Source organism: Mercenaria mercenaria, chromosome 17, assembly GCF_021730395.1.
Source record: "Mercenaria mercenaria strain notata chromosome 17, MADL_Memer_1, whole genome shotgun sequence".
In the NCBI taxonomy this organism is placed as follows: Eukaryota; Metazoa; Mollusca; class Bivalvia; order Venerida; family Veneridae; genus Mercenaria; species Mercenaria mercenaria.
The window spans coordinates 54,493,476-54,518,296 of NC_069377.1; the positions used below are offsets into that span (position 1 = coordinate 54,493,476).

The following is a 24,821-nucleotide window of genomic DNA, read 5'->3' on the forward strand; positions in this document are numbered from 1 at the left end:
TTTTAAGGTACAGGCTTCAAATTTGGACCACATGCATAGTTTTGTATTCCGAAATAAAATTTGACCTTGATTTTGACCGAGTGACCTTATTTTACATTTCTCAAGCTACAGCCTTCAAATTTGGACCACATGCATAGTTTTGTGTACTGAAACAAACTTTGACCTTTACATTGACCTGGTGACCTACTTTCACATTTTTGAAGGTACAGGCTTCAAATTTTGACCACATGCATAGTTTTGTATTCCGAAGTAAAATTTGACCTGGATTTTGACCTAGTGACCTACTTTTACATTTCTCAAACTCAACCTTCAAATTTGGACCACTTGCATAGTTTTATGTACCGAAATGAACTTTGACCTTAAGATTGACCTAGTGGCCTACTTTCACATTTCTGTAGCTACAGGCTTCAAATTTAGGACCACATGCATTGTTTTGTATACCGAAACAAACTTTGACCTTGACATTGACCTAGTGACCTACTTTCACATTTTTGAAGGTACAGGCTTCAAATTTGGACCACATGCATAGATTTGTGATGTGTACGGAAATGAAATTTGACCTTGAGCTAGTCAATAAGTCTTGAAATTTGGAACACTCAAAAATGGCACATTGGTGGGCGCCAAGATCACTCTGTGATCTCTTGTTTGTTCTGATAAATTTATTTATGCATTGGTTTTAAAAGGGCCATAACTTTGCAAATCGTGGCCTGAAGTTTATTTTCTTTAATACAATGCTTAGGTTTTATTTATTTTCCTCTTCTGTTTGGCTTAGTTCATTACAGCTAGATGTGTCTATTTTTGTGTAGGTAACACCAGTTGGTTATTAATCTAATGGTATGGTACTTGGAACCTGGTGATGTTTTTTCTGAGGGTCTAGGGTTCTATGTTTTGATATGGATAATATTTATCATTGTAAATCTTAAATTTCATGTTAAAAAAAAGTTCTCTGTCTTGGTAAATTATGTGATAGGGTTTTATTAACTTACCAAATCTGGAATTCACCTGTCTGAACTCTCAGTTGAGGAAAACTTCTATTTTTGTTATGTTTAAGAAATTTGAAAGATTAAGGAATTGCACCATAGTATTTTATTACTTGATAATGAAGATAGAAAAACTTCTAGGGTACTAATTCTTTGCATATTAATGACAAAAATCATCTTGTAAAGTGAGAATTTACAGTGCCCTTCCTGGCCAAGTGCTTTGAATCACTTGCCCCCTCACAAAAGGCATTTGAAATCTTCCTTTGGTATAGAATTCTTTATAAGACGAATCAATCTAGCTGGCTGACAGAAGGTTGGTGGTTCTTCCTAGGTATCCGCTACTGATGAAATAATGTGTTGAGCGGCACCTTGGGACTTTCTGTGCCATCAAATGCTGAAAGAGTTGACATGACCTAAATTGTGTCTGTGTGACTAAAACCCAATAAAACACCTTAATCTATAAATTTGGTTGTTTTCGTCAAAATGGCTGTCTCATGGCTATTTCATTGGTGTACATATTAGTGTACATGTATTTCAGCTTCTATAGGAATTTTATTTATTGGTTTGGGATTTAATATCTTTGATTGATGCAATCACAAAGTCCACAAAAAGTAGTTCCCCAGGAATATATTTATTACTCAGTTTAGTGTCTGTTTAAACAGAGGAACCTGCTGGCGGCAAGTGATTTTGCCTTTGCGACCAGTGCAGACAAAAGATCAGCCTGCATAACTATGCAGGCCGATCATGCTAGTCAGTCAGAAAATTTTATGTGAACACCCCTTTGAATAACAAGTGGTACTGCCCAATCTGAATGATAGATCAGTCCATTTTAGAAATTTAGCAGTGTAAAGGTTAAACAGAGAAGACTGAAACAGGAACCAGTATTATCTATTGAAATAATCTCCTTGAGAGCTTGCTACATGCGGTTATGATGTATTTATTTTATAAATCCTAATGTTATTAGTTACATCAGTATAGATTAAAGACAGCCAACTCAGTGATTTATTTGAGCAGAAAAAAAATCAGAAGGTATATCATACAAGTTATGGGATTGAATCAAGATTTGATATGCCTGAATTTTGTGCATCTTGCGTGTTCACAAAGTTAGATGCTAGATTTTTTTTTAGATAAAACTGCAAGGTATTTCACAGTGAGAGGTAGAAACTTGTCTCATGAAAAAGATCCAGGATATTCTTTTTTTTCAGACATTGAAAAAATTTGATTTCGAAGATTAGTATTTTCATAATTTTGTTCCTGTACAAATCTGTAAAATCTCACTGTATTACATAGATAAGTTATGAAATATTACAACAAATTGAATGGTTTAGGTATACAAGTTTGTTTGGGAAAGAGAAGCGTTTTTTTTCCATGTTGAAAATTTTAAGGTAAAACATGCTTGACTTTGAAATATCTTGTTTTATCATGAAGGATAAATCAGAAAAATCTAGTCAGATATTCTTTTTATTTTGTTTTGTTGATTTAATTTAGAGTATTTATTATACATGCACATATCTGTGTGTATTTGTTGTGCATGGTGTATGTAGGGTAAAACTTTGACATTGAGAAAATATTTAACTATGTGGGCCGAAGGTTATAAAACAGGTTTGAGACAAGTTTCAAAATTCAGTCATTGATTGGCAGTTCGTGAACAAAATTTTCAAATTGACCAATGGTATGACACCATTTTGAGGCCGGTCTCTAAACTTGAGTTTTATAGTCTCCATGACCTTATTATGTAAAGGAATAAGAAAATTTATTGTCGGAACATTTCCAGTATTTATCTCTTTATCTGAGAAATGACCAGTACATGTATTTATCACTATTATTTGTGAAATTACGGGTATTTGGTCTTTGTGAATCAGTATATTTACATTTCAAAATATCTAATGTAAAGTTAATCCTAATCAGATAATGAACGGGACTCGGTATTTACATGTATTTCAGAGATTTGAGTAAAATTACTTGACCCCTAAACTGCATGCACCCAATTTATTGTTTTTGAGCACAGGCTTAAAATGGACAAATGGCAAAGTTGTATTCTCGAACTTATCTTCATAATCAGTGTTATAACTATGAGTAGAGGCCTTTATTTATAGATGTGAATTAGACTACAAAATTTCTATATACTGTTAATTATCAAGGACTGATTCGGTTGAATGAAACTTTCGTGAGCTCAGTTCATGTTAGATAAAAGATAATATGGAAGGATCCAGATAGTTTTTTAGCCTTTGAGAATTTGTAATATGAAGACTTACTTGTATACATTGACATTACACAAACATATATGCAGATGCTTGCAACTTTATTACTATTATACATATAACATTGTAACTTTCTTCTGATTTTAATGCTATTACATATACAGAACCTCTCTGTTGCTAATGATGTAATACATTATATTCTGCTTTAACATCACTGAGCATATATGTATCAGTTAAAAACTTGGTGTAATACTGCTGACCTTTCCATGCTGGATCCTTCCCCCTACCATACCAGTCTTAAGTGTAGCATATGAATATAAAAATTGCAAACACCAACTATATTTAAAACCAAACGTTTTTTTAGACAGCAGAAGATGGTAAATTGGGAAGAAATTGGTTCAAGTTTTAGACAAAGCCTTTGTTCTCTCTGAAGATCGTAGACTGATTACAATTTGTCTAAGGTCATTCATCATCTCCTTTTCTTTATATGGAGAGGGGCCTCTGTGGCTGTGTGGTTAAGGTTGCTGACTTTGAATCATTCACCTCTCACAGTTGTGGGTTCAAAACCTCACTTTGGGACATACAATTACTCATGTGAGGAAGTTGCCAAGTCAGCTTATTGAAGGTCGGTGGTTCATTCAACCCAGGTGCCTGCCTTTGCATGAAATAATGCTTTGAGGGGCACCTTATGTGTGCATCCTCCATCAGAATTTTAAAAAACACACACCAAAATAAAGAGTAGAAAATCTGTTCAGTGCTGAACTTACTTCGAAATTTCCTGACTGGTATGGTATGGTGTTTTGAAATAATATTTGTTTTTCAGGGAAAGGTACGTATTTAAACTGTTAATAGTAAAGTAGTAATCTAGAAGGAAAAAAACCTGCTTTTGCAACTGTGGAAGGTTATAAAGTTTGGCTTGAATTTGAAATAACGTCTAAAGTATCCTCATTGGCTAAACTTCTGAGTATCTTAAGATATTGGCCAAAGAGGATGCACTAAACTAAACCTGTACTTAGTTTGCATACTTTTAGTGACTTGCTTCACTTTTCCCTAAAATTTGCGATACCTTTCAACAATGACTTATCTCTAGACCAGGACAATATATACAGACATTATTAAACTTACCAAATAAATTATGAAGCTTACTGAGAAGAGCTTTGTACTACCTATCCCACAGGTAGGGACATTGGATGTTTTCGGTTTGTCAGACTTTGCTATAAATTCGTAAATTTACTCATTCTTCTAGATTTAGTGTTACTGGAGCATACTTAGTGCTACTACATGAAAAAGAACAAAGATTGTTCATCAAATAATCATGCTTTCTACATACATTTTGCTCCTTTGAACACTTTACCCAAACTTTAATCTTTTTCATACAGTGACAATTTGGCAAAGTAATTCGCTCTGTAATGCTGTGAAATCATTGAGCCACACCATGAGAAAACCAACATAGTGCATTTGCAACCAGCATGGATCCAGACCAGCCTGCGCATCTGCTCAATCTGGTCAGGATCCATGCTGTTTGCTTTCAAAGCCTATTGCAATTAGAGAAACTGTTAGCAAACAGCATGGATCCTGACCAGACTGCACAGATGCCCAGGCTGGTCTGGATCCATGCTGGTCGCAAATGCACTATGTTGGTTTTCTCATGGTGCGTTCAAAATTTTATTTTCGTTAGCTCAAAATTTTATGGTTTCAATAAAATAATTTTGAAATAATTAGCAGTTGTGTATGTTTGCAGGAATTGTATTTCATGGATTGATGGGAGCCATTGAAATACATGAAAATTAGTCCCCCACAAATGTTTAAGTTTTCACAATACATGTACAGCATTCAGTGTTTCATTTGATAGATACACGGTTGAAAATCCACAAAAAAATTATTTTTAAGTCGAACACGTGCAAACTGAAAACATTTAAGGAAATGCAAGATTTTATTACAGCAGTTTGTTGTTCCCAGCTTTTATTTTGCTTTACCTGCTTTTGTGCAGTATAGGAGCGCATTGCAGTTGTATTTGGTCTGCACTCAGTATCTAATTGAAGAGGATGCAGGAAAAAATTGAAATTTGCTGTGCTTGTCTTTTGTAAGATTTATATGTGTATCTGAAACTCAAGAAGAGAAACAAAAAAATAAATGCTAAGAAAAATTGTTTTTGAGATGCATCATGTTTTTACTGACACAGTACAACCTCTGTTAGGGGTACCTTTCCATAACAAATTCTTCCTCCATACACGGGCATTTTTTCTTTTCTATTGGATAAATTCTTAGTAAGTTTATCAGTTCAGGGCCCTAGGTTATAAAACCAGAGTTTGAAGACATTAGACAAAGCAGTTGAATGTTAGATTTCTGTATCTTACTGATTGTTGTTGAACACAATGTTGAAATGGACCATTGGCAAGGTTGCAGTTTGAGACTCACTCTGTTTTATAACCTATGACCTATAGCAACTTTACATCAAATGTATTTCAGTTCTGACAATAGTGTTTGCGCTCGAGAGGTTGCACTGTACATGATCACACTTCTTGTGCATGTCGTTTTAGTTGCTTTAGTGAAATTGAGCATGTTGTACACTTTTGTTTCTCTTCTTCTCATATTCAATGGAAAGCAGATACATAATTGAGCCGCACCACGACAAAACCAACCATGAGAAAATCAGCCACACCATGAGAAAACCAACAAAGTGCATTTGCGACAAGCATGGATCCAGACCAGCCTGCGCAGGTCAGTCTGGTCAGGATCCATCCTGTTCGCTTTCAAACACTATTGCAATTGGAGAAACCGTTAGCGAACAGTCTGGATCCATGCTGGTCACAAATGCACTATGTTGGTTTTCTCATGGTGTGGCTCATATATACAAGACACAATAGAGTTAAGATAATCTGAAGATTTTCGTGACATCATGTTTCAAAAAACTGTTACCATTTAAACAGCCCAAGCTGAAGCAGTTACAGATGATGAAGATCCGAATTATGTTGGACACTCGGCAGGCACATACCACCCAGAGGTGAAGAAGAAAAAAGGTTTCTTACGATTCTTTGGCAGGTAAAAACCTCCTATTTCTCATGCTCTATGCCTTTGAACATTTTATTGAGAATGGAATTTTCTTGTACAATGCTTTAGTGTGCATGTTGTAACATCCTTTTGCCTGTGAAAACTGTACGTCTATGAATTCTTTGGTCAGTTTTATCATTTTGAATGCTGTAAATTGTAAGTATATTGGCTTTAATGGTAATTGAACTGAATTATTTATCAAACATAGCGGCAGGCATTAATAAATGTAAGGTGTAGTGTACTTGAAATTATACTGATCTACATTAAAAAAATAATTAATATACTTTTGCATAGTCCATCCACCACTACAATTTTAGATGTATGCTGGTTGGGTTTGAAAATTGCTTGTAAAATATTTTGTTATGACATCATTATTGAAATGTGTTTATTGTATAACAATCCTTGAAGGTTAAAACGGAGTGGTTCTCAAGATTTCCATGAGCGTGAAAGAACGGATGAGTTTAAGCGAGGTGGTATACGAGCAACTGCTACAGCACGTCTTGGCTGGTCCAAGGATATCAAGAGAGAGCAGTATGTATTAAACCCACCTTTCTCGTGCAGTTCAGTCTAATTTAAAGGTCCAATACTAAGGAAAGTGAACATTTTAATTTCTTTTAAAAAGCACAGAAACTATTTCATTTTATTGGAAAATGAAAGTTGGTATGTAGAAATTCGAAATAAATCGCAGCTCATGAACAATTATTTTTCTATGAAGTATGAAGAAAGTTAAAAAGACCTGGGGGGTCATTCTGTCGATTCATTGAAATTTCAACATAATACACATACATTTCTTTGAGTTCCATAGACCTTCTGTAAATTTTGACCTGCCAATCTTCATTATTTAGTGTCTTGCAGAAGTCTATGCACTGGCTATGAAAAAAATTGCCAACTCACTTTCCCTTAGTAATGGACCTTTAATACATTTGAAAGACAAGGCACTACATTTTATGAGTCGTTCATTTTAGATTGTAAATACGGGAGTTTATTTTTAATGGAGATAGGATCAAGATTCATGACGTGAAGTAGAAGTCCTGGTTTCAAGCTTGTTAACTTGAGATTGGAGACCAGTCTTGTAATGCAACAAAGCAGTTGATCAAGTTTAAATTTTATGTTCAGAGACAGGGTGGTCGGCATCCAAAGCATGTCCACTCTCTAAGTTGAACAGTTTCCATCCGATTTTCACCAAACTTGCTGACAATGTTTGGGGGCATAATTTCTCGGCCAAGTTTGATAACCACCCAAATCACCCCAGGCACTCTTGGAATATGACCATTGAATTACTTGAAAAACTGTGAATTTAGCCTTGTCCGCTCAAAGTCCAACAGTTTTCATTCGATTTTCACCAAAATTGCTGACAATGTTTGTGGGCATAATATCTCAGCTAAGTTCGATAACCACCCAAATCACCCCAGGCACTCTTGGATTATGGCCTTTGAATCAGGCCAAGTTCCATGATGGGCATATTTTGTGACAGTCAGGCACGTGTTGAGTCTAGGGAATTTATAAGCTTCGATCAAGGGCTCTCACTTTATATAACATATCTGTCCACCGGTTCTGTTTCAGACAATTCAGTTTGTGGTACACTCATTATTGTCAGGCAGACAAGTGGCCTTGACAAAATTAAATGTACTTATATTGAGCAGATATAAAATTTAGTGAATTTATAATGTCTGATCTTACTTTCTCTAAAAATGGTTGACATTGAGAATTGCCTTTGTTTATCTGTTTGTATGTCCTAAAGCATTGTGATATTGAATGAGTTTAAAATGATTTTTCAGTGATTTAAGCGTACCATTCTCGCGCTGGGACAGGGATCGTATTGTGTCATGGTTCAATGAAATTGGGCTCAACATGTATTTAGCAGAGTTACGAAGATGGTGTCGTAATGGGGATCAACTTCTTAAAGCCTCACCCCATGAACTGGAAAAGGTAAGATCTTGTTTTTTATTCAGTGGCAATGTTTATCATTGAATATCAGAATATGTAGAATCAGTGAAACTAAGCTGTACATATGGCAGCCATATTTCTAATATACCAGTTGTCAGGGATTTAATCTAGACTATAACAGACATTGTGTGGCCTACTTTGATTAGCTGAACTATAGTTGCTGTAGAGGAATTAGACAATCAGTTTGTGAGATCCATTTATACAACTAACTGGTTTCTGTACTGCTTTATGCAATGCTTTTTGACAGGAATTAAGCAAACTGGTCTGACTGTGCTTGGAAAAATGTCACTCTATGCAGGTTGACAAGAGCACCTCTATTTCTGCATCAGTCAGTCAGCTTAGATCTAGTAAGGCCTTCATGTCCATAGTTCTACCAGAAGTTACTGAAAAGTTTCCAAGAATATTGTTTTTAACCAAATGTAAATTATATTTTGCAACAAAAATGACTACATTCAAAACAGTTGGATGTATGCTACCATTTTTACAGGAACTGAACATACGGAATCCGTTACACAGAAAGAAGTTACAGTTGGCATTGCAGGCAATGAGTTCAGGGAATATGACAAAGGCAGGAGAATTAGATCACACTTGGGTTATGCGTAAGTGGATTTAGTTATTATGCATAATATTTTTAGGATTAATGCATATTCAAGGATATGTACATATTAACAGGTTGTTGATAAGAAACTGTCCATATGTTATATTGAGGAGTACATTGCACATGTCCCAAGACATAGGCATGGAATAGGGCACTGTTCTAAAATGTTTGAAAGGTGTGCAACATGCTCTAAATAAACCCTTGTGCAGACAGAATTATCACAGAATAGCTACAATATAAGGTCATGAATTGGGGGCTAAAGAGGAGCAGCAGTCTAGGGTATCGGCTGCTCGATCTGGAGGTTTTGGGCTCAAGACCTACTGAGGTCATGATCACATCTTTTTATATGACATCAGTGCTGGTTTTTCCAGGAAGCGGTGATTCAAATAATCTTCAGGCTTTCTTCACAATGGAGCTATAATAAATCAGTATAAACTATACTATACTATAGGTCTGGGATCGAAAGTCAAGGTTCTGTCTCCATTAACAGTTTCAGAACACTGTTCTTCAACTTTATTATGTGAAGGGAATACTCCCATTATATTAATATAATGTAATACTATTATTATGAAATAGGCATTTGACATACAGGAGGTTGGCGTTCTCCTCCAGTGCATACCTAATTATGAACTTACGCTGTTAAGACTATGATTGTTTTCTCTTTTACAGAAAAGCTGGAAGGTGCCAAAATCTCATAAAGATGATTTAAGACCTAACAGCATTTTCCCCCCACTCTGTTATGTTGAAAGACCTAACAGCATTTTCCCCCCCACACTGTTATGTTGAAAGACCTAACAGCATTTTCCCCCCACACTGTTATGTTGAAAAACCTAACAGTATTTTCCCCCACACTGTTTTGTTGAAAGACCTAACAGCAGTTTTTCCACACATTGTAATGTTAAAAGATCTAACAGCATTTTCCCCCACACTGTTATGTTGAAAGACCTAACAGCATTTTCCCCCACACTGTTATGTTGAAAGACCTAACAGCATTTTCCCCCACACTGTTATGTTGAAAGACCTAACAGCATTTTCCCCTACACTGTTATGTTGAAAGACCTAACAGCATTTTCCCCCACACTGTTATGTTGAAAGACCTAACAGCAATTTTTCCCCACATTGTCTTGTTGAATGCTTGTCTTTCATGTTCCATAATCATAGTGTGGTATATTGCAGATTACTTACCAGATATGATATATTTTCCCCCACACTGTTATGTTGAAAGACCTAACAGCATTTTCCCCCACACTGTTATGTTGAAAGACCTAACAGCATTTTCCCCCCACCACTGTTATGTTGAAAGACCTAACAGCATTTCCCCCCCACACTGTTATGTTGAAAAACCTAACAGTATTTTCCCCCACACTGTTTTGTTGAAAGACCTAACAGCAATTTTTCCACACATTGTTATGTTGAAAGACCTAACAGCATTTTCCCCCCACACTGTTATGTTGAAAGACCTAACAGCATTTTCCCCTACACTGTTATGTTGAAAGACCTAACAGCATTTTCCCCCACACTGTTATGTTGAAAGACCTAACAGCAATTTTTCCCTACATTGTCTTGTTGAATGCTTGTCTTTCATGTTCCATAATCATAGTGTGGTATATTGCAGATTACTTACCAGATATGATATATTTTAGGTTGGTTAGATGATATCGGGTTGCCTCAGTACAAAGATGCATTCTTTGATGCTAGAGTTGATGGCAGAATGTTACATGCACTCACTGTGGTAAGTGTAAAGTTTTCTTCACAATAAACATGATACAATATTAAAAAAAAAATCACCTGAAGCGTAGAAACAGAATACAGTGTAACACTTACCACTGAAGGTTGCTAGGGATGAACAAAATGCTGTTCCCAGGTTTTCAAGGGATTAACCCTTACCCTGCTAAATTTCTATAATGAACTTGTCTACTGTTCAATTTGGACAGTACCATTAACTGTTAAAAGGGGTGCTTACCAAAAAAGATACTGACTGAATGGCAAACAGTGCAGATCAGGGATGTGCAGGCTGATCATGATCTACACTGGTTGCAAAGGCAGAATCAATCGTTTCCAGCATGGTAAGGATCAAAGCATAGAAAATGTCAAGAAAATTACCAGACCACCACATAAATTGATCAAGCAAGGCCAGGTATTCAAGCTATATATGCTCCAGGGAGCAGTGTTTCTCTGTATTGATATAGATGCATTGTCATTGTGAGTTGGTGAAATATGATCAGTCTGTAGACACGGGAAGTTTATTCATGAGGCAGTAACATTTTGAATAATAATAAATAAAAAATCTCTTTTCCATGGTCATGTATCTCTAAATTATAAATGCATAAAGGCATGAATTTGATACATCGTCAGCATTTACAAAAAGAATGGGATTGAAATTTTCCTATTTGAGCTGCACCATGAGAAAACCAGCATTTGCAACCAGCATGGATCCAGACCATGCTGTTCGCTTTCAAAGCCTATTGCAATTAGAGAAACCATTAGCAAACAGCATGGATCCTGACCAGACTGCGTGGATGCGCAGGCTGGTCTGGATCCATGCTGGTCGCAAATGCACTATGTTGGTTTTCCCATGGCACGGCTCATATCTTCTTGGTAGAATGCAAATATATGATCTATTCTAAATGCAACAAAATGAAATACTGTGAAATCAGTCATATTTGTAGGGACTAATTTTTGTGGATTTGATTATTTAAACAAGTATTATTTGCACAGTGTTATGTATATTTTACAGGAAGACTTGTTATCATTAAAAGTGAGCAATGAGTTACATCACATCAGTATAAAGCGTGGAATACAGATCTTACGGTTGAACAACTTCAGTCCAGCATGTTTGAAGAGAAGACCTTCACCTGATGAAGTACGTATTTAATACAGCAGTACTGGTTATTTCGCTGATAGGCAGCATTGCCTGTCTCCGTGCTTTACCCAAGAATAAGGTTGAGTATTCACAAAGAGCTATGCTGAGTTGCCAGGACATGCCTGTATCTAAGAGAGTCCTGTTTCTCTTTGTTCTGGGGCTTTTTGTTGTACTGTCCCTCTGATCTGAACGCTGTGTTTATTCTGGTAGAGGATGGATTAAGCACCCTGAATGGCTGCCTTTGTATTTAAAGATTCTTTGAATGTTGTTATCTTGAAATGGGTGCTATAGAAATCTGGTATAACAATTTTGTCTTGCACCAAAAAATATCATTTCTAGAAGACTCATTTTGTGTCGTACTTCTTGCTCCAGAGTCTAGCTCTTAATAAAGTTGATTTTTCCTATGGCTATGATAAAATTATTAGTAAATTCTTACTGATTGTATTAAAACTGTGTGTATGTACACTCAGCAGCTAAAAATACTCAAAAAAGTTCCACATGTGTATTATATTCTGTTGACAAGAGTTACAGAAGATTGAATATTTGGCATTCTTAATTCTAAGTCTTAGGTCCAGACAGAAAACATTGATAAATACAGACTCAGAACAGTTTAAAAACAATTGTGAAAGAAAAAGTAATGTTAGTTCATCCGTCACAAAACTTGAGATGATAAAACTCAGATCTGTTAGCAGGCGTTTGATTATGATGTACATGAGTTTGGATGTAAATGTTTTGCTCTGCTTTGAAGTAATATGATTTCCCATATTTTCAAGTCTTGTATATATAGCTAAAGCTTTGCTTTGATGAACATCTTGCTGCATTAGATAAAAGAGAATTATATATTTGATGTATTCATGTTTAGATGTAACATGTAAAATTAAAATAAACTGCATGGTCAGCATCTTACATGACAGAATATACAAAACATGGCCAGAATATATCTTAGAAGATTCACTTCAGACAAAGCCTTTTTGTGTGGGTTCACTTTAAAATCTAACTCATTCATTCATTTAAACTAGATGTGGGATTTACATAGTAGAGACTGATTGAAGTATTTCACAATACATGTATGTAGTAATTTGGTGTTAGATCATAGAGTAAGACTACCTTACAGGGGCGTCGGAAGTGGGGCCGCAGGGGCCGCGATCGCGGCCCCAATAATTTGCCCAAAAACGATTTTTTGTAAATTCATAAGTTGGAGTCGCAGGTCCGCGGACCCAATATTTTGTATAGTATATGAAATTTTGCTTCGCGTTTATAAAACAATACACACTGTCCAGATTAGTGTGTTACCGTGGTGACGGTGACACGATCGGGGTTGTTAATTGGAGTCATACACACGTGTCCGTGATTGGACTTAATTGCGCATGAACAAATCAGCATGTTTTTTAATTGGCATGTCTTTAGTCAATGGAACGTTTAATTAAGCTATACCCAGCCAGAAAGATCTAAGGTATTAACTTATAAAATTCAGAAAAATAATTATCATGTTTTTATTTAATGAAAGAGGTAAGTGTTAAGATTTATCAAACCGCTAAGATGTAAGGAATTAATTACATAAATTGTTTTTACTCAAAAAATGATATTTCAAACAAAAATAAGAAATGAATGTAACATGAATGATTATTGTTCAATACATTAAATACAAAAAAAAAAAAACATACATGCATTCTTTGTATTGCGTTATACATTATTAATTCTGATAAGAGTTTATTAAACTTTATTTTGCTTATAGTCATGTAAGAAAATACTGGAGACTTGAGATGCGATTCAGTACCCTTAAAATACACCAGAACTCGCCATTTATGATCCTGTTTTAAAAACATTTCAGGGGGAGGTCCCCCTTACCACCCTTACAGGAGGGGGATTCCCCCCCCCCCCCCCACCACCCCACCCCTCGCGGCCCCAATATCAAACACCTTCCGACGCCCCTGCCTTATACCTAGATTGAACTTGAAGTGTTTCCTATGAGCCTTTACAACTTCCAGTTAATTTTGTAGACCTTAAAAATCATAGCTTATTTACAAATATCATTTTGTCATGCTGGCTATCACTCTTGGAAAGCATGTGTAACAATGTTATATTTGAAGATTTGCTGTTGCAATTGTGGCTATTAGCATATGGTTTTGTTCATTTACAAATATAGAACTTCAAAATTATGCGTGTTTAGATAATTTGTCATTCTTCACTTTGATACCATACCCAGCATGTCCCATACTCAACATAAGCAGTGTATTTCATGCCAATCATACCAGGACTGGTATGTGTCATACCCTGCATGTTTCATACCCAAAATACCAAGCATATTTCATACCCAGAAGAAAACAAGAACACAGCAATAATGTTTCTTAATAACTACCTTTATTACAAAAAAAACATTTCCTTTCCTTTCAGGGCACATTACATAATATTCCTGGAGATGTAGCCTTATGGACAAATCATCGGGTGATGGAATGGTTAAGAACAATAGATCTCTCAGAATATGCTCCAAATATGCGAGGCAGTGGTGTTCATGGTGCTCTTATGGTATGTTCTACTTCATTATTCCCTCTGATTTATTGTGAAATCAACCTAATTTTAACTGTTATGTTATTGTGACATAGTAGTGCATGTTTGTTCAGGTTGATGAATCTCTGGTTTTATAAAACCTTGATAAATATTGATAATAATTTGATTTGCTTGAGAAATGCAGATAAAATACTTTCTTTTTTATGCCCCCTCTGTCGGTCTGTCAGTCCGGTCCATATCTTTGTCATCCATGGATGGATTTTCAAATAACTTGGCATGAATGTGAACCACAGTAAGACGACGTGTCGCGCGCAAGACCCAGGTCCGTAGCTCAAAGGTCAAGGTCACACTTAGACGTTAAAGGTCATATTTCATGATAGTGCATTGATGGGCGTGTCCGGTTCATATCTTTGTCATTCATGCATGGATTTTAAAATTATTAGGCATGAATGTGTACCACAGTAAGACGACGTGTCGCGCGCAAGACCCAGGTCCGTAGGTCAAAGGTCCTAAACTCAACATCGGCCATAACTATTCATTCAAAGTGCCATCGGGGGCATGTGTCATCCCATGGAGACAGCTCTTGTTTTTTCTTGGGAAAAACTTATATACCGGTAATATTTACATTGGTAGTTAAAATAAACACAAGACACAATTCACAAAATGGGCTCTGTGATCAAGTACAGTGAGACACTGCTCGCTTCAGCATCAACAGCTCCAGTACTCGGACTGACTCGAGCAGTGCATGTAGTCTCCTTATGTTTTCTTTATATTTTTTATGTTTGGATCACAAGAAACACTAGATGACTTGGAGCTACATGCAATGTTCTTTCATGTGAAGAAACCGTGCTGGCTTGTTGAATGTTGGTAGTGTTTTCCAGATGCCTATCTGTGCCTGCAGTAATGCTCATGCCGAGCACATGAGGTCTTCCTTTACCATTAAAACCGCTAAGATATGACCTAAGTTGTGGATGCATGTAGAAACAACAGCTATTTATAGATTATGATGTAATTTTCTATTTTTAGGTATTAGAAAGTAGGTTTAATGCAGAGTTATTTGCTGTATTGTTGTCTATTCCCCACAACAAGACGTTACTACGTCGTCATCTGAATACGCATTTTGTGTCGCTGGTCGGCAACGAAATACAAATAAAAAAGAGAGAACAAGAATCGTCCCAAGGATATGTACCGCTTGTGCCAAATGCTAAAGTCAAGGTTGGTACTGCTGTTAACTTCTGTGCATAGTGTGTAAAGAATTGTAATTAAATGGAATTGTAATCTATATATAAAGTGATTAAGGACATGATTGAGTCTGTTTATTTAGTAAAAATAATTCCTCATTGATAATGTGTGTTTTTTGTGTGAACAAGAAATTTTGCATTTAAAAGAAAGTCAACATGTTCAGTAGGTAATGTGTCTTTTGTAATTATTGAAGTTTTAGGTCAGTTACAACCTATCTGAAACATACTTCCTGATTTTATGCATACAGTATTAAAGTTAAAACTGAAATTTCAGAAAGGAAAATTTGGCCTGTTTGGTCATAAGAGAAGTAAGTCTGAGACTGAAGCAGACGGTTTTATCTGTCCCTTAGATCTAGCTCTACCCCTCGACAAACTCAAAATCAGTGCCTTACAATACCAGGGAAAAGAGGTTAGTATCACTATTATCTGTCTTATAATATTCAATGGTATTAGAATTTCTATTTCTTATTCCTTTTATTTGGACAAAAAATTTGACTTCAGACTTAGTATACTTTTTTTTATACTTTCACATAGGCTGTGGGGGCAGTTTAGTATAGAAGTAGGATGATATTTTGACATTTTAATGTACCATGGAATATACAGTTCATAAATTAAGTGTTATATTTAAAGAATATTTTCAGCCATGTTTTTCAAAGTTGAAAGCTCTGGTTATTAGATATGAGGCATCATTGGGCAGGTCGGATGGAATGGGGGTGGGAGATGCATCTAGCTTTTCATTTCCATCCTGTAACAAGTTTAAGTTGACATACTGAAATGAAACTTGGCCTATAGGTAGCTATAACGTATAAGACCAAGGTTAGAATTGCATATGGGGCTAGTGGAGCTATGGTTATCTTTACTGCAAATTGAAAAAAAATGAGTTTCCACGCAGTAATTAGTTCGGATTGATATAATTAAATCAAACTTGGTTTGTAGAAAGCTTACAGAAAAACATAAAGTTGTGATTGCACACGAGATGAGTGGGGTCAAGGTCAGCATAATGAGAAGAATTTTGTTTCTGCTACCTTTTACTTTCTAAATCATGTGCAGTCCTGCATTGTTGCATGGATAAACTGGCTTATACTTGAAACTCTTGGCCTTCACTGCTGTGTGGTCAAACCCATACTCGTGGTTTAAAATTCTTTGATGTTATGAAGCTATCAAGCTAGGTTAAAGGTCTGTAGTTCTATCTGGCATAGATTACAGCTGGAGGGGCATCTTGAGTCATCCACCATTTAAGCATTTAAGTGTAAGGGAAATTTTTAGTGCAACAAGATAAATTGTACACATTTGTCAAGTTATCATCCTATATATTTCAAGTATAGCAGTAAATAGTGTTTGAATTAAAGTACAAATTAAATAGATGGTAAAAATGTCATTCGAAATTTTCCATTTATTTCCTTTACAAATTGATATTTTTGGCACAAAGTGATATTTTAGGCATAGTTTTCAGTGTTTAAGTATTCCCCAATTTTATTTCCATACTTAGTGTCATGTTTGAAATTGAGTTTGGAAATTTTGTTGCTTTGTCTTCCAACTTTCCATTTTACCAAACTTTTGAGTTGCTTTTGAGCCAAGCCCTGCTTTTGTTGTTCAGTGAGCATGGTGTTTGTTTTTTATGACTGTTCCATATAATGTTAAACAATAAACAAAAAGATAGTTCTTATTCTTGACTTGTTTTTCATCTGCATTTACTTTAAATCTGTTTTTAGAGTAGAATATTGAAATTACGTTCCAGTTTTATATGTAAAATTATTTTGTCTCTGCTGTTATGCCCCAAAGTGTTTACTTGCTGCACAATATTTGGAAGAAAACAACTACTTCTGTGTCACATGGAAATAATTTGAATTTCCAAAAGAATGTTGGTAAAATTTATTCCTTCAGTATACTTTACATGTATTTTGGCAGAACTTTTGAAAAATGGATGAAAAGGATCGGTAAATTAAAGAGGAAAAAATCTAGTTTTATTTCCCAGCAGCTTCTGGTGATATTTGCTTTCCTGTTGTAATGGGGAATAAGCTTTTAGATCGCTTATCCCAAATATACAGTCTATCAATGTATCAGATATATTGTTTTAAGTTATATTGTGTTGTAAGTTTATTTTTGCTTTAACCACCATTTTGTGAATATGTTTGGTTTTTAGCTCGACTATTCGAAGAATAAGTAGAGCTATCCTACTCACCACGGCGTCGGCGTCGGCGTCGGCGTCACACCCTGGTTAAGTTTTTCGTACCAGTCCACATTTTGACAAAGTCTTTTGAGATAAAGCTTTGAAACTTTCAACACTTGTTTACCATCACCATGTCCAGTTATAGGCAAGAGTTCATAACTCTGTCAAGCATTTTGACTGAATTATGGCCCCTTTTGACTTAGAAATCTTGGTTAAGTTTTTCGTACCAGTTCATATTTTGACAAAGTCTTTTGAGATAAAGCTTTGAAACTTTCAACACTTGTTTACCATCACCATGTTCAGTTGTAGGCAAGAGTACATAACTCCATCAAGCATTTTGGTTGAATTATGGCCCCTTTTTGACTTAGAAATCTTGGTTATGTTTTTCGTACCAGTCCACATTTTGACAAAGTCTTTTGAGATAAAGCTTTGAAACTTTCAACACTTGTTTACCATCACAATGTCCAGTTGTAGGCAAGAGTACATAACTCCATCAAGCATTTTGACTGAATTATGGCCCCTTTTGACTTAGAAATCTTGGTTAAGTTTTTCGTACGAGTTTATATTTTGTGTAAAGTGTTTGACATATGGCTTTGAAACTTTTATATCTTGTTCAGTATAATAGTCTCTATCAATAGGCAAGAGTACGTAACTCTCTCATCTTTTTTGGCTGAATTATGGCCCTTTTTGAACTTGGAAATTGGTTCTGTTTTGTAAATGTCCATGTTTTGTCAAGACTATTTGACATATGGCTTTTAAACTTTAATCACTTGTTTATCATTATGATTTCCATCTGTAGGCAAGAGTACATAACTCTGACAATTATTTTGACTGAATTATGGCCCTTTTTGGACTTTGAAATTTGTTCAGTTTTTCTTACAAGTCAGCATTTTGTCAAAACTGTTTGAACTGTGGCTTTGAAACTTTTAACACTAGTTTATCAACATGATTTCCATCTGTAGGCAAGAGTACATAACTCTGTCAACTATTTTGACTGAATTATGGCCCTTTTTGGACTTAGAAAATTATTTAAATTTTTCATATAAGTCCATGTTTTGCCTAACATATAACTTAACATATTTGCTATCATGGTCACACATTGCCATTTAGTGCAAGACTTATCGAAATCCACAAATACAGGAACATTTTTTGTTTAATCCATTTTTTTGTTTAGTCTGAAAATCTATGGAAATATTATGACCCCATTCTTCAATCAATTCTTCGAATAGTCGAGCGCGCTGTCATCCGACAGCTCTTGTTTTGCATGTTGTATGTTTCTGTGTGTGTAGACACTAGTTATGTCTCTCCCCCAGTGTTTTTTCCCTGTCTGTTTGTCCGTCTGTCCCTCACACTTCATTTGTCTCTGATCAATAACTGGAGAACTATTCAACTTAAACCTTCAAAATACATAGGGTGGTAGGGCTTATGGAGTAGACAACCCTTAATGTTTTTGGGGTCACTCCATCAAAGGTCAAGGTTACAGGGGCCAGAATCTTTCACACTTCATTTCCGATCAGTAACTGGAGAACCATTTGTCTTAGAACCTTTAAACTTCACAGAGTGATAGGGTTTATGGAGTAGACAAACCCTATTGTTTTTGGGGTCATTCCATTAAAGGTGAAGGTCACAGGGGCCTGAACATGGAAAACCGTTCCCAGTTAATAACTTGAGAACCACTTGACCCAGATTGTTGAAACTTCATAGGATGATTGGACATGCAATGCAGATGATTTTTGGATCACTCCATCAAAGGTCAAGGTCTTAGGGGCCTGAACATGGAAAATCATTTCCAATCAATAACTCGAGAACCACTTGACCTAGAATGTTGAAACTTCATAGGATGACTGGACATACAGGGTAGATGACCCCTATAGATTTTTGGATCACTCTGTTAAAGGTCAAGCTCTCAGGAGCCATAACATGGAAAATTGATTCTGATCAATAACTTGACAACCATTTGACCCAGAATCTTCAAACGTCATAGGGTGATAGGACTTACAAAGCAGATGACCTGTATAGTTTTTTGGGTCACTCCATCAAAGGCCAAGGTCACAGGGGCCTGAATATTGAAAGCCATTTCTGATCAATAACTTGAGAAACACTTGACCCAGAACATTGAAAGTTCATAGGAATTTCTCAAGATGATCCCTATTTCATTTCAGTCACCAAGCCTATCATCAGTTTCTCTTTGATTTTCGCTCCTGTCCCCAATTGACTTATTGCCTATTACTATTCTGATTTGGGAGAGACATGTGCTTTTCTACAAAAGCATCTTCTAGTTAAGAATAAATCTATTTACAAACAGGTATTCATTTTTTGTCAGAAAAATAATATTTTACATTTATAATTGAAATTATGTTTTATAAAATGGTGGTTAGTTTGTTATATTATTTTGCTTTATTATTTTCTCTTCTGTACCCTGCAGCAAGATGCGAAGGCAGCGAAAGAAATTGGTGCATTCTCAAAAGAAATTTCTACTCTTACAGTAAGAATTCCTTCCATCATAGAACAGTATTGTCAGTCCCGAGAAGACCACATTTAAACCTGTTTTAATCTTTAGCCTGCTTGCGGCAAGTGATTCTGCCTTTGCGACCAGTGCAGACCAAGATCAGCCTGCACATCCACGAAGGCTGATCATGGTCTGCACTGTTCAGTATTCAGTCAGTAAATTTTCAGTGAACACCCCTTCGAATAATAAATGGTACTGCCCAAATTGAATGATAGACCAGACCATTTTAGAAATTTAGCAGGGTAAAGGTTAGGCAGTGATAGCTGAATAAAGACTGCATTCACAAGTAGTAACTCTCCATTACTAAGAATAATGACAGAAACACTACCCGAGTGACAATACAGGTCTCTGTCAGAGCCACACATACATTATTTTGCCTTTATTCTTGGCAATGTCAGAAATTAGTAAGATAAAATAATGTGTGAATATTTTTATAGTTCAACTTGTTATTGAGCAATTTTCAGGCCTTTTCTTAAACAAATGAATTTTGAAAAGAAAACATTTGAGCCGCACCATGAGAAAACCAACATAGTGGCTTTGCAACCAGCATGGATTCAGACCAGCCTGCCCATCCACGTAGTCTGGTCAGGATCCATGCTGTTCGCTTTCAAAGCCTATTGCAATTAGAGAAACTGTTAGCAAACAGCATGGATCATGACCAGAATGCGCAGGCTAGTCTGGATCCATGCTGGTCACAAAGCCACTATGTTGGTTTTCTCATGGTGCAGCTCATTTTTTGTCTGTGAGATGCTTAGCATCATTACTTTACAACATCTGACAATATTTCTCCTTGCTAACGTACAATTTGTCAGAAATTCTATTGTAAATCTTGAAATCTTGAAAAACATTGCAAGGAACCTTTAGACTGAATTAATTCATATGTTTCATACAGGTTTAAGTGTGGTCTGTAGATAAAGAAAAATAGAAGACTGATAGCAATATAGTCAGACAAAACACTTGATATAATGTTACAGAGCATGGGTTTTTCATGAAATCAGAAGTTGATAGAAGTGAATGGTAATTGGCTAGCAGTTACTGAATAGTTATTTATAGCACTCGGTTTCTATATATAGATATATTTTATTGAAATAGGCACAGAAATTAACATTGGTTTACTGGTAAATGAAAACAGATTACATTGCCCTCAGACACATTGTATTTTAGGACAGTGTTGAGATAATGCATGTGTATTTTGTTTTAACATATTTCTGTGCTGAGAAGGTAAAGTCCATATACTAGAGATCTTTAAGCAGAATTCTGTAATGTTTTCTTTCAACAATATTGAGAATTCCTGAAAATATTTAGAAATAAAGCAAACAGTTTATTATTAAGATATAAAAAAGATTTTCAGACAATAGTCAAAGATTTTAAAGTTTTATTTGATTTAATTTTGCATCATTTTGTTAACATTGGCACTGTACCTATTTAAATGACACAAGTGCTAACAGCATTTTGTGCAAGCATTGTTTATTTTTTTGTGTAGTTTTGAAAAAAAAAGTCTGACTTGATGTGCATGTCTCTGAATGAGCTCTTAAAAGGCAGTTCTTTAAACTTTAAGTATACATGTAGGTCCAACAGAAGTGTGAATTCTTCTTGATTAACTTGTCATTATATGCTTAAAACATTGAAAATTGAGCTGTGTATGGGATAAGTGTTTGGTAATTCATGTTGGGGTGATGGATTTTGAGTACTAGCTTTCCAGGAAAAGGGTAATTAACTTGTTCAGTCATATTGAAACCTATGTTATGCTCTCTCTAGATAAAGTGCACAAACTACAGTCAAGTAGCCATCAGTTTGTTCACGATTGCAGAACGTTCTCTGTGACTGTTTGATAGAAGACAGTATGCCTGAAGTCATTTGTCTTCTTCTATTCATGATGGGGAGTTGACAGTATGAAGTCCAGGAATATTGGTTTAAATTATAGGCCTGCCAGTTGAAGAATGACCTTTAACCGGTATCAAGAAAACTGCCGTTGTACTGAAAAGTGGTTACGCACACTGTCATAAATAGCTAAAATCTGGTTTACAAATTAGCGAAAATATACAACAGCATTTTAATATATTGATTTTATTTCACAGACACTGGTTGAAGACGGCGATATTGGAGAATCAGTTTGATTTAACACAAAGTGATTATATAACCCACATAACACCACTTATTTTTTCTTCTGTTTCTTTCTCTATTTTTTTGTTGTTTTTTTGGTCTAAATAGTTTGGTCTGTATTAACCAAGGTTATTTTATTGCCTACAACATATTAATTAACTTTTATATTCCTGATTCTCCCCTTAAAATTGTGTCAGTAAGAACAGATGAAGTCCACTGCTCCAGTGGTTATTAGCCCATATGGTAAAGTGTGAGACTTCCAAATGAAGGTTGTAGGCTTGAATTGTGGGGGGAGGCTTTTCTTTCCTGTGATAAATGACTGAAGCTTTCGGTTAAGATCTTTTCTTTTGTCCTCAGCCTGTTATTCAGGGAAGGAAGTTATAAGTTACTTACAGAGAACAGGTTAACTCTGGTAAGAAATCCAGGAACACAAGTTAGACAAACTGACTGCTGCCTGTTATGTCATAGGTCATTCTTTTATATGCTCAGATGGACTCATCATATGATGGCTCACTTTGTTTGTCCAACTGTCTGTCCAGCAATACTAGTTTCTGCTCTGTATGTTAAGAATGTCTTGACCTACGGTCCTCAAACCTCACTGGCATATTGCTCATTGGCAGATGATGACCCCAATGGTTTTTAGACTTGTAGGTCAAAGGCCAAGGTCACACTTCCTGTTAGTACAAAAACCATTTCCGCTCTCTATGTTGAGAACACCTTGACCTATGACCCCTAAACTTAGCAGGCAAGTCACTTATGTGGTTCTTGACTCTTGATGATTTTGAGGTCAGTGTTTCAATTCTCAGAGGGACTGTTGGTACAAAAACAAATGTTTGATTAAAGTATTGAAAAACACCTATACCATCCTCTCATTTGTCAGGCACTTTGCCTATGATCATTGAATGACCCTTACTGAATTTGAGGTCATTAGGTCAAATTTCAAGGTCACAGTTACCATTCATGCTAAGAATTGATTCCCCATATACCTCATGATTTTGAAGTTTCTTAGTTAAAGGTCATGGTCATAGTCATGCTAAGTGTTTAAAACTGGTCTTCCATCTGTCAGTTAGCAGTTCAGTCTGTTCAATGAGTCGGTGACAGAATACTTTGACATCTAATCCACGAACTATATGCACATTGGTTTGGTTTGTGTTTTCTCGTCACAGTGGTGCTCTTGTTTTCTGTATGGTCTGCATATGGAGAAGTTTTCAGTATCTTGCTGCAAAATAGTTTCACCTGACTGTGAAGTCAGGAACACTCCCAGGTTAATTTAAAGCTGTAAAATACATGCAAAATTGGAGATAGAAAGTTGATGGGAGGCAGTTAATTTGAAATATAAGTACATGTTCCTGCATATTCCAGCCTTTTTTATACCATACTATCTTTTATAATCACTGTTGATTGGTGAATATGCCAGCCATCCAGACACACATTATGACTTGACAACATAGCTCCTTTTATAACACATTCTTACACCTTCAGTAATTCTATGTAAATTTAATTTTATATGTCTTAAAAGCTAGTAAAATATAACATAATTATGTGTAACATAGGTTAGTCGCTTTTTTCTGATTTGAAAACTTAATGTTTGTGGAAGATACGGAACAGTATTGATACCATTTCATACTTGAGATGGAAATAGCTTTGGTATAGGGAGCTATTTTTCAAACTTATTTTGATAAGCGTAACACTAGTCCTGAAAATGAGCATGTGTGAATTGTATTTTAACGGATATTTAAATCAATGTAATACTTAACAAGTATTTTTCCTGTTGTAAAGAAAGTTTTTTTCTTATTTTTGAAGAGTATTTTTAGCTCGACTATTCAAAGAATAGTCTAGCTATTCTACTCACCCTGGCGTCGGCGTCGGCGTCTGCGTCACACCTTGGTTAAGTTTTTGCATGAATGTACATACAGCCATCAATTAAAGGCATATAGCTTTGAAACTTATTTTTTCTTTTTCTAGGTCAATTACCAACCTCTCTGGGTCAAGTCCCATAACTCTGGCATGTATTTTGAGCAAATTATGCCCCCTTTTGGACTTAGAAAATTTTGGTTAAAGTTTTACATGCAAGTTACTATCTCCAAAACTAATGCAGATATTGATTTGAAACTTCACATGTGTCTTCGGCGTTATAAAACTAGTTGATAGCAGCAAGTCCCATAACTCTGACTTTCATTTTGGCCAAATTATGCCCCCTTTTGGACTTAGAAAATTCTGGTTAAAGTTTTGCGTGCAAGTACATACAGCTATTTCTAAAAGGCATATAGATTTGAAACTTATTTTTTCTTTTTCTAGACCAATTATCAACCTCACTTGGTCAAGACCCATAACTCTGACATGTATTTTGAGCAAATTATGCCCCCTTTTAGACTTAAAAAATTTTGGTTAAAGTTTTACATGCAAGTTACTATCTCTAAAACTAATGCAGATATTGATTTGAAACTTCACATGTGTCTTCGGGGTTATAAATCTAATTGATAGCAGCAAGTCCTATAACTCTGACCTTCATTTTGGCCAAATTATGCCCCCTTTTGGACTTAGAAAATTCTGGTTAAAGTTTTGCGTGCAAGTACATACAGCTATTTCTAAAAGGCATATATATTTGAAACTTATTTTTCTTTTTCTAGATCAATTACCAACCTCACTG

The 24,821-nt window shown here is 35.6% G+C and overlaps 1 protein-coding gene across 12 annotated transcripts in view; it reads left to right on the forward strand.

The window, feature by feature from the left end:
• LOC123536773 (liprin-beta-1-like) overlaps positions 1 to 24,821 on the forward strand; it is a 172,050-nt gene that overhangs the window by 136,616 nt on the left and 10,613 nt on the right. For 9 of the 12 annotated variants that reach the window (XM_045320182.2, XM_045320187.2, XM_045320185.2 and 6 more), the window contains 10 exons: positions 6,112 to 6,223; positions 6,641 to 6,763; positions 8,011 to 8,161; positions 8,667 to 8,778; positions 10,421 to 10,509; positions 11,515 to 11,640; positions 14,035 to 14,166; positions 15,175 to 15,363; positions 15,664 to 15,798; positions 19,985 to 20,044. In XM_045320182.2, coding sequence (XP_045176117.1) covers positions 6,112 to 6,223; positions 6,641 to 6,763; positions 8,011 to 8,161; positions 8,667 to 8,778; positions 10,421 to 10,509; positions 11,515 to 11,640; positions 14,035 to 14,166; positions 15,175 to 15,363; positions 15,664 to 15,798; positions 19,985 to 20,044 — 1,229 coding nt within the window. Of the gene's footprint in view, positions 1 to 6,111; positions 6,224 to 6,640; positions 6,764 to 8,010; positions 8,162 to 8,666; positions 8,779 to 10,420; positions 10,510 to 11,514; positions 11,641 to 14,034; positions 14,167 to 15,174; positions 15,364 to 15,663; positions 15,799 to 17,297; positions 17,327 to 19,984; positions 20,045 to 22,146; positions 22,197 to 24,821 lie in introns of all 12 variants that reach the window. The other 3 variants (XM_045320183.2, XM_045320186.2, XM_045320184.2) reach the window with 3 other exon arrangements.